The sequence below is a fragment of the Chaetura pelagica genome, unplaced genomic scaffold (assembly GCF_000747805.2).
Source record: "Chaetura pelagica isolate M959 unplaced genomic scaffold, ChaPel_1.0 scaffold344, whole genome shotgun sequence".
NCBI lineage: Eukaryota > Metazoa > Chordata > Aves > Apodiformes > Apodidae > Chaetura > Chaetura pelagica.
Window position 1 is genome coordinate 605,097 of NW_009953098.1, and position 10,077 is coordinate 615,173.

General features: G+C 58.0%; 1 protein-coding gene across 1 annotated transcript; it reads left to right on the forward strand.

Annotated features, from left to right (window-relative positions):
• Nucleotides 1-1,901: 1,901 nt before the first annotated feature.
• On the forward strand, nt 1,902-9,764 carry GDPD2 (glycerophosphodiester phosphodiesterase domain containing 2). Its single transcript, XM_009997056.1, has 15 exons — nt 1,902-2,015; nt 3,124-3,227; nt 3,301-3,394; nt 3,625-3,684; nt 4,055-4,153; nt 4,499-4,592; nt 5,028-5,173; nt 5,619-5,701; nt 6,240-6,390; nt 6,939-7,154; nt 7,978-8,129; nt 8,497-8,644; nt 8,873-8,955; nt 9,405-9,433; nt 9,712-9,764. Exons 1-15 carry the CDS (start codon nt 1,902-1,904, stop codon nt 9,762-9,764), a joined length of 1,626 nt encoding a protein of 541 aa, XP_009995358.1.
• Nucleotides 9,765-10,077: the final 313 nt, after the last annotated feature.

Consider the following 10,077-nt stretch of genomic DNA (forward strand, 5'->3'; position numbering starts at 1 on the left):
TCTTCCAGCTGAGCACCAGGAATCTGGGCACCACAGAAAAGCATCCTGGTCCTCTCCCCATCCCAATGTGTGGGGAACCCAGTGGCAGCCCTGCACTCAGCCTGGGTGTATGCAGGTGTATTGGTGGGTTTCCCCTCATACTGCCACTCTTCCTCCCCTGCCCTCTCTGCACCCATAGCACTTGGACCAACAACCATCCCTGCCTGCTCAGCTGCAGCTCCTCCAGCCTCCCTGGTGGGGACCCCTTGTTGTGCACGCTAAGCTGGAAAGCTGCCAGGATGGTTGTTGCTGCCTCAGAGGGGACCTGGGCTTAGGGAGGAGGATGGGGACATCCCAGGCTGTTGCACATATACACAGCTGTGCAGCAGGAGCCCCGAGCTGCGACGTGAGGCTTTGTGGTCCTTGCAGCTTGGCTACACTACTCAGCATCCCCTGCACCTTGGCTGGCTGGACTTGCTAATGGCAGTCCCCAGACCTCCCCCAGCAGAAGCCTGCAGAAGCCAGCTGAGCAGGGTGGGGGTCCTGCTCTTGAGTTGGTACCTGGCTGAACATGCCCCAGCAGCCACTTCTCTGTGTGGGTCCTGGGGGAAACTGCACCCCAGCCCTGGAAACCAATACACTGGTGTTATCTGGGAAGAAGGTGCCGTGCTGGGGTGGTGCTGTATCATGAGGGGAGACCAGGATGACGTTGGTCATAGCCAGGACAAGGCAGAGCTGCTCTGGTGTGGCTGGCTGGGACTGGGAGGAGCTGGGCTGGCTCTGCTGCCCCTCTCCAAGGCCCAGGTTGCAATGGAATATGGCCCTGGTAGGCACACCCTTGGCCTCAACATTGGAGAGGATGTGGCTGGGAGGATGTGGTTGATGGGCTCCCATACCTGGCTCAGTGATTGCAGTGAAATGAGAGTCTGGCTTAATCAGTGGGATGATAGTGTTTTGTGGGGTGCCTGGCCTGTTGGGGAGGTTGGGACAGGGAAGGGGAGTAGCTGCACAGCAGGGCAAGCAGTAATAAACATGGCATTTCTCAGGGTTGGTAAGTGGAGACCTTGTTCGGGGTTCCTTGTTTCTTCCAGCTGAGCACCAGGAATCTGGGCACCACAGAAAAGCATCCTGGTCCTCTCCCCATCCCAATGTGTGGGGAACCCAGTGGCAGCCCTGCACTCAGCCTGGGTGTATGCAGGTGTATTGGTGGGTTTCCCCTCATACTGCCACTCTTCCTCCCCTGCCCTCTCTGCACCCATAGCACTTGGACCAACAACCATCCCTGCCTGCTCAGCTGCAGCTCCTCCAGCCTCCCTGGTGGGGACCCCTTGTTGTGCACGCTAAGCTGGAAAGCTGCCAGGATGGTTGTTGCTGCCTCAGAGGGGACCTGGGCTTAGGGAGGAGGATGGGGACATCCCAGGCTGTTGCACATATACCCAGCTGTGCAGCAGGAGCCCCGAGCTGCGACGTGAGGCTTTGTGGTCCTTGCAGCTTGGCTACTCCTGAGGAGCCTGGGTGGAAGGTTGTGCCACGGTGGCCAGCAAGGCTGCTGGACCCTGGATCCTGCATGATGCCCCTGGCGCCCAGGCACAGAGCTGAACCCTGGGCTGGGGAGCAGGCCCTGCTCCCTGCCAGCTCTGGGCTTGCTCTGGCTCGCTGAGCAAAGGGTCCCAGGCAGCCTGCTGAAAAAAACTCTGTGCTCCTGCTTTCCCTGGCACCACACCTGCCTGGGGACACAGCCAGCAGTCCCGTTATGCCCCAGGGCTCTGGGGCAGCTGCTTGCCACTGTACCTGAACCCAGGGTGCTGCAATGCCCCATCCCCACAGGGCAGGGGGGCAGTGTGTGTTGGGAGGTCTGTGCCAACATGCTGTGTTCATTCCTCACAGGACACCTGACGGGAGGCCTGGGACAGCCTGGCACTATGGCAGGACCCCCTGGCTGCTGCCACCCCTGTGCCACCTGCCTGCTCTGCCTCTACAGCTGCCAGTGGATCACTGCTAAGAAGGAGAAAAAGAAGGGCCTGCATACCACCAAGGTGATACCATGGGTGATGCTGAGCTGGGGCTGGCCAGCCCCTGGCTGGGAGGCTGAGTGGTGGCTGGAGTGGGGAAGGATGGGGGACTCAGCCCAGACCTTGGGCTGCTGACACCTTGCCACTGGTCCTGCTCCCAAGGACTGCACCCCAAGAGCCCTGAGGTGCTACTTGGCACGCTCTCTGTCCCAGGACTGCCCTAGCGTGGAGCACTGAGTGAGCTGTCTGTTCCCACTGGGTGCCAGGGAGGGCAGGACAGCTCACTGCCAGCAGCAGGGCTGAGCCTTGGCTGTCCCTGCCCAGCCAAGCGTGTGGCAGCAGCAGGGCTCACACGTGCCTGGGGCAGAGAACTGTGTTCCCCAAGGGCTGAGAGGGGTGGGCCAGTGCCAGGGTGCTGAGTGCCTGGCACAGTTCCTGGGCTGGGTGTGGCCCCAACTAGTGGGGTGCTGGAAGGGGGTGTCCCTGGCAATTTGTAACCTGTGAGGGGTGAGGCCCTGGGATTCTCTGAGGTCTCCAACTCCCATGGGAGCAGCTATGCCGCTGCTTGCCCTGTCTTGCCTGGAATGTGCGAGCTGGTCCAGGCTGCCAGGTGTCCCACTCAGTGCCTGTGCCACCCCTCAGCTCCCTGCCTACGCAGGACTGGGGGCTGGAGACCCTGAAGCTGGACCTGGCTTTGGCTGGACAGGCAGGAGCAGTCTGCAGGCTCAGCCCTGCAATGGCAGCTCTGAGGCACAGGACCCCTCTCCACCCAGCCCACAGATCACCCATCTAGAAGGGAATAGAACCTAGTTCCCTTCCCCTTACCATGTCCTAGGTCCCAGTCTGCTCCCAGGGGCTGCAGCATGGGAAAGGATGCAGACCTGTCACACAGGGGCTGTCCTCCCCAGGCTGGCATTGGCATCTTTTCTTAGCTTGTTGAAGGAAGTGCTGGTCCATCTTGCTGCAGCATGGGTCCAGCCAAAAGAGCTCTCCTAGAGGCAGCTCAGTGCCTGGACCCATGAGGCCAGTACCTGCTTCGTGGCAGGCTGAGTGCTTCCCAGCAGTCTCAGCAACCTGGCCAGAGGCTGAATGCTGTGCAGGTGTGTGCACAACTGTCGTCTCTGTCTTTCAGTGTGACTGCAGCTGGTTCCTTTTCCTCTTCTGCGTCTTCCTCTTCACACTGGTGTGGCTCTACTTCTCCATCATCATCCTCAATGATTTCCACAACTTCAATGAGTGAGTAGGATCCCACGTCCAGCCTTGTTCCCAATGTCCACCCTGCCCTTCTGACTGTCCCCTTTGCTGGCAGGTTCATCTTCAAGCAGAGGAAGTTGTGGCTAGACTGGTCCCTGGTCCTGCTCATAGCTACGGCTGTGCTCATCACCTACTCGTCTGTGCTGCTGGTGAGCCCCACTGATCCCACCTGGGCTAGTGAGGGAACAGGCTGCCATGCCCTCAGAAGAGCCAGGTGGAGCCTGCAGCATCCAGCTCTCTGGAGCTGTGTCAGCCTGAGCATGGCCAAATACCCTGCCTGCACCAAGAGGCCAGAGCTCCTGTGGCTGAAACCTGTGCCCTCAGAGGGCTGGGGTGTGAGGTACAGCCCAGCCCTAATATCTCCTTGTTCTTCTCACAGGTCCTTGCTTTGTGCTTGCAGCTCTGTGGCCAGCCCTTGAAGCTACACTGGCTGCACAAGGTGAAAGTCTGGAAGTGCAGGGAGATGGTGACTGCTCTGGCTGCCCTTGCTTCTTGAAAGGCTGCAGCCAGCCTACTGGGGCTGTGAATGGCTGCTGTGACCCCACTGAGTGGTTGTGTATCCCTGCTGAGCTGGACTGCAGCTGTTAGTGCCCCAGCCACACATTTCTGGGATGGGAATATTCCCCTTGGTCCTAGCATGGGGTACAGAGCTCAGTTGCAAGCCCAAAGAAGGGGATGTGGGGTCTCAGGACCTGCAAGGTCCCAAGAGGAAGGGGTGAGGAGGGCTCTGCCTGGCCTGCCAGGACAGAGCCCAGCTGGCCTGCAGGATCCTCTGTGCTTCCCTAACTGCCCTGTGCCCTGCCCCACAGACCCTGCTGATCTTAACTGCCGTGGTGGTGGCTGCAGCCTTCACAGGGCTGGGAATAAAGTGGGCGGAGGAATGGAGAAGTGCACGTATCTCCTTGCAGGTGAGTCACCTCGATACCAGAGACTCCCCTGCTGTACCCAGTATCTGGCCTGTGGGGATGAGCTGAAGGGTGGTGACTGGAGCCCCCAGCATGGCTGTGTGCCACGGGGCTTAACTCCTTGCCCTTGACTTCTGCTGCCTGGCCAGGCAACATGCTCCTCCTGCTCTTGCAGTCCTGCCTGGAGCAGCTGCAGTGAGGGTAATGAAAGGTGGCTGGACCATGGTGGGGACCATGGCTCTTCCAGCTGTGCTGGCTGCAGTGGTAGATCCCTGACACTGAAGCATGTGGATTTTGGGGACTGGGGGTGGACTGGTGCCTGCTGACACCCTGCCTTTGCCTCCCCAGGCAACAGGTCCCTTCCTGCACATGGGAGTTGTGGGGGGAATGACACTTCTTGCCTGGCCCCTGGCCAGCTTCATCTACCGCACCAGCAAACCAGGTAATACCCCTCTTAAGTTCTCCACCTCCCCCCACAGCTGGTGCCCTGCTTCCTACCACCAACCGAGCAGCACTGGTGGGAGAGTGGTGCACAGACAGCATCAGTGCAGGGGAAACAGGTCCCTAGGACTCAGTCTGATGGTAACACCTGCTGTTGGTTGCTCCTTCTCATGCTTAAGCCCTTGGTGCACCTTCAGCCCTCACTGCTTTGCAGCTGAAGGAGGATTATGGATGGCAGACTGAGTCCTGCAGAAGTGCTGGATTTTGGGGTGCAAGGCCAAGAATAAATGTAGTGTTCCTGAGGCTGGGAATGCAATGCCTGACCTAGGGCAATCATAAGTTAATACCAGGTGAAGCAGCCTTGGCTTATTCCTAAAGGCCTGCAAAATACTTCCTCTGCACCTCACCCTTTTATCTTCTCTGTCTCTGCCTTCAGGTCTCAAGGTGTTCCTGCTCCTTGTGTACTCTGCGGTGATGATCGCGCTGTATCTGGCTCCATTGGGAATCACCTCCCCATGCATCATGGAGGAGAACCAGCTGCCCCTCAAGCCAGCCCTGATTGGCCACCGAGGAGCCCCCATGGTAAGCGACCAGCACCAGCAGCATCCTGGCACAGTGGTCAGGGAGGCTGGGGCAGGCTGTGCCTGGCCCTGGGTCACTGGCATCAAACTGCTGCACACCTGGACAAGCTCAGTAAAGAGGGGTCCTCACATCAGCCTGGTCAGCACAGGGCTGGAGGATGGGTGAGCACAGGGCAAGGAGAGTGGGCGCAGCAGCCGGAGGGCAGAGCTGCTTGCTGAGCACTTGCTGGACCAGGAGCAGGCACCTCTCAGCAGAAAACGTGGCTGTGCAGTGTGGGTGGGGAAGCAGGTTCTAGGCAGGCTCTGCCTTTCTACACCCAGCCCTCTTCCATCCCCCAGCCTACCAGGGTCACTCCAGTCTCATTGTGGTTGTCCTAGAGCCCTGAATCCCTGCCTCCTGCCCCTTCTTGCCCGTGCCCTCTGCACTAACACTGTTCCTTTTCCAGCTGGCCCCTGAGAACACCCTCATGTCACTGCAAAAGGCTGTAGACTGTGATGTGCAAGTCTTTGAGACAGACGTCATGGTGAGGTAAAGGAGCAGCAGGGACTCAGAGGGAGGAAGGGGGCTATCCTGGGATGTCACCTCCTACCTAGGGCATTCTGGAACACACTTGGAGGACTGTTATTTGAAGACTGCCCTTGTTCAATGGGCTCTGACATTCCCACCTTCCCAGTGTGGAACTGACTCCAGCTTGGTGTCCTGGGAGAGGTGCTGGGTTTCTGTCATCCCCACACAGGTTGCCTTCCAGGGCATTAGGAGGGAGGCACCATTAGGGGAGGGTCATGGCTTGCAAACCAGACCCTGGCTGTAGTTCATCTCATGCAATCCTGCTACAGGAACAGCTCTTGCAATGAGCAAGGAACTACTTGGTTCCTGACTTGGTCTCTAGGTGCTCACCTCTGTCTGGTGGTTTCTGGACACTCACCTTTTTGTGTAGAGCACCACAAGTAGGCAGAAGGGTGGGGGTTACCCTAGCAGGGTAGCTGGGAGGGGGTAGAAATGCCAGGGCAGCGATAGGAGACAAACAGCTTGCAAAACAAAGCTTCCCTCTCTGTCCCTTTGCCAGTGCTGACGGGGTCCCATTCCTCATGCATGATGAGGATCTCACCAGGACCACCAACGTGCAGGCTGTGTTCCCTGAGAGGGCTGCCCTAAACAGCACCGCCTTCAACTGGACAGACCTCCAGCAGCTGGATGCTGGCAGCTGGTTCCTGGAGGTCAGGATGCCCCTGGGGTTGGCTGGTCAGGGGTGGCTGCATTTGTGGGTGAAGCATGAGCCCTGCCCTGGGGAAGGTGCCCTCTGCAGCACTGGTCCAGGCAGACACCTGGACAGGGTGCAGAAGCACTTCCACACCTGCACGAATCCTTTGGGTGCGGTTATGCCCCAAGCTGGGGTTTGTTCTGACTTCTCCTATGAGTCATGGAGGAGGCTGGTTTGAGGAGAAATCTCATGCACTTGCTCTGAGCTGCACAGCCTGCCTGGGCTTGGAAGCAGCTGTGGCAAACCTTTTCCCAGAAGGTGACTAACCAACTGCTGAGCTGCTCTGAATGCCCACTGATGTTGGAACTGCTTGAACTGTGCCATTAAGGGCGGGGGGAGAAGGGTAGAGGTGCCCCATGGATGTGGAGGGGAAGGATCCCTGTCCCTGTCTACACTGAAGAACATGTGGAGAAGCCAGTGTAGCAAGTTCAGAGCCCAGCACCAGTGTGGGAGGTGGAAGCTTGTGGAGGGTCTGCCTATGGTGACTAACTCTCACCCTTGCAGCGGAGGCCGTTTCCCACTGTGCAGAGTCTTTCTGCTGACGATCGCCACCAGGTGACTAAGCAGAGGATCCCATCCCTGGAACAGGCACTAGAGGCAGCCAAGCAGAGCAATATCTCCATCATGTTTGACCTCCGGCCCGAGAACCACAGTGACTACCAGAGCTTTGTCAATGCCACCCTGGAAGTGATCTTACAGTCAGGCATCCCACTACAGCAGGTGAGCTGGCCACCACCCCACCACTGCCAGGTCCTGCTGTCACACTGCTGCCATGGTGGGAGGTGCCCTGCCAACCCCACTGGGTGTCCCATATACCACATCCCCATATGTCACCCCTGCTGGGGAACCCAGTCCAGGCATATGGTTTTCTAGCTGGGAGAGGTTGACAATAATTAAGGGTTAATGCCTACAGCTTCAAACCCTCCAAATACTCTGGTTCTTCAGCACTGGCCACCTTGGTGTGTAAACAGTGACTCAGTCTAGGGAGGGGACCAACAGTGCCAGCAAGAGCAGGAAAACAGTGCTCAGACTTCCACCTCCCTGTGCTGCACCACACCTCTCCCTTGCCTTTGCACTTCATCCAACCTCTGTAGCACAGGACACATGCTACCCTGAGAGGTTGAATTAGCCCCCAAACCACTTTCCATTCTTGGCTTTTTTGGGAATGCAGAGCAGGAGGGGACACAGCAAAGACTTGCACTGTAGTGCTGATCCAAGGTACATTCTTGCTGCAGAGCTGGGGCCAAAATAATGCACTGCTTGATCCATTCAAGGGCCCAGAAAGGACATAACTGCTGCAGCTTTCTTAGGCTGGAACAGCTTTCTCCTCTCAGTGGGGTCTGTTGTGCTTATTTCTTGGCTGGGACAAGTCTTAGGAGACTGTCCTGGCTGAGATTCTCATGGAGGAGCTGCATGGGGACAGGGAGGCAGGAAACAGCTGTCTGAGCAGGCCAGGTGTGCCTGGACCTGCAAGGAAATACAGGAAGAGAGCAAGCTCCATGGAGCACCTCTCCTCTGCATGTGCACTCTGGCTGTTGCCTAGGTCCTCTGGCTGCCAGATGGGTTCAGGGAGCAGGTCAAACAGCAAGCCCCAGGCGTCCAGCAAGTTTATGGTCGGAAGAGACTCCAAAATGAGAAGGAGCCACTGCTGCGTGTCAACCTTCCCTACCAAGACATGAGCTCTGAGGAGATCAGGTGAGAGCTCTGTGCCCAGGAGCTGGGGAGCTGTAGGGCCTGGGCACCGTCCCAGCTATATCCAAGGGGCCAGTAGAGGGAAGGTCCTGCTGAGGCTGAGTGCTGGCTCGCTGCTGGGAAGCAGAGGGTGTGTGCTACAGCCTTGCAGACAAGCACGCCTTGTCAGGCAGGGCTGGTGCAGGGGATGGAGCTGGCTGCAGTCCTCTGCCTTGCCAGCAAATCTGCCCTGGGTCTGGCTCTCCAGACAGTTGTCCCATGTGGCTGAAAATGCTGGATGACATCCCAGATACACAATCTTCTCTGGCTGTGTGCTGAGTGTGCCAGCACCCTGGTGTCTGCTGCTCTGACCACAGCTGTCCCTGTGCAGGCAGTACCGCCAGGACAACATCTCTGTCAACTTGTATGTGGTGAACCAGCCCTGGCTCTTCTCTGTGCTGTGGTGTTCTGGGGTCAGCTCTGTCACCACCAACGCCTGTCAGGTGCTGAAGGAGATGAAACGCCCCATCTGGCTGCTCGTAAGTGACCTCTCCATCCTTCACCCTGCTCTGCAGCCCTACACCCCAGGCACTTGTAGATCCCTATCTGCAGCAGCCCTGGGCTGCCTGGAGGGTGGCTTTTGTTCAGTGCTGTGCTGGCGTGGGAATGAGTGACCCTGCAGAAGGAGCTGCTGGCTCAGCAGGCTGGGCTGTGCCACTAGCAAACCACCCGGGTGGGTGTTCATGGCTTGTCTTGTTGCCTTGCAGCCCAGCAGCACTTACCTCATGATCTGGATTGTTGTAGACTGCGTTTCCTTCCTTGCCATCCTCTGGGCCTTCCTCTTGATGAAGTACGTTTGATCCCTTTCCCCCTGCTGGGGCAGGTCTGTTGGGGGAGGTTGTAGCATGCCCTGCATGGCTGCTACATACCCAAAACCAGTTGTGTCTGCTGCCATGCCCCTCTGAACCCAGATCCTGGGGGCCCTCTCTTCTCTGGCTGAGACAGCAGTGTGTGCAGGCAGCTTTTATCACCAGGCTGCAGCTATAAGTCTGGCCCTGACCCTTCCTCAAGCTGCTGGATGCCTTATTTTACACTTTAGCTCAATCTGCACCCCAGGGCTTGGTGGGCTGAGGCTGGGGGACCTTGGCCTTACTCCTTTACCAGTGCTGCAGGCACAAAGAGCACATCCCTGTGGTACTGCCTCTCCTGTGTGGCCCCACAGTCTCCAGCTTGGGGCTCGAGGGAGGAAAGAGCGAGGCCAGACTGACATGCTAATATTGATCCTATTCCATCTCCTAGGAAATGCTCCCAGAGAAGACGGCCAGCAGGTGAGTGTGCATGGATATGAGCTCACCTCCCTCAGAGCCAGGCTGTGCCTGTGGGACTCTCCCTGGCAGGCAGGCAGCTTTCCCCAGCCCAACACCACCGAGCAGTTTGGGATGGCTCCGGGAGGGAAGGGAATCCCAGCTGAGGGATTTCCTGCCCTGGCCTTAGCAAACAGGCCTGTGGGACAGCACTGGGGAATCCCACATTCCCCAGGTCTCCTCAAACCTGCTTTTCAGGTTGCTCTGGCTGCCTGCAGTGACTGTTTTCTCTCTCTCCCCAGAGTCTGAGACAGATGTGCTGCTCACAAAGATCAACAGCTTGATGCAAGAGTGACCCCTCCAGCCTGCATCAGCCATGGGGAGAGGCAGCCAGAGCCCTGCACAGCTCATAAGAGGAGCACTCCTTCGAGGGAGGAAAGAGCGAGGCCAGACTGACATGCTAATATTGATCCTATTCCATCTCCTAGGAAATGCTCCCAGAGAAGACGGCCAGCAGGTGAGTGTGCATGGATATGAGCTCACCTCCCTCAGAGCCAGGCTGTGCCTGTGGGACTCTCCCTGGCAGGCAGGCAGCTTTCCCCAGCCCAACACCACCGAGCAGTTTGGGATGGCTCCGGGAGGGAAGGGAATCCCAGCTGAGGGATTTC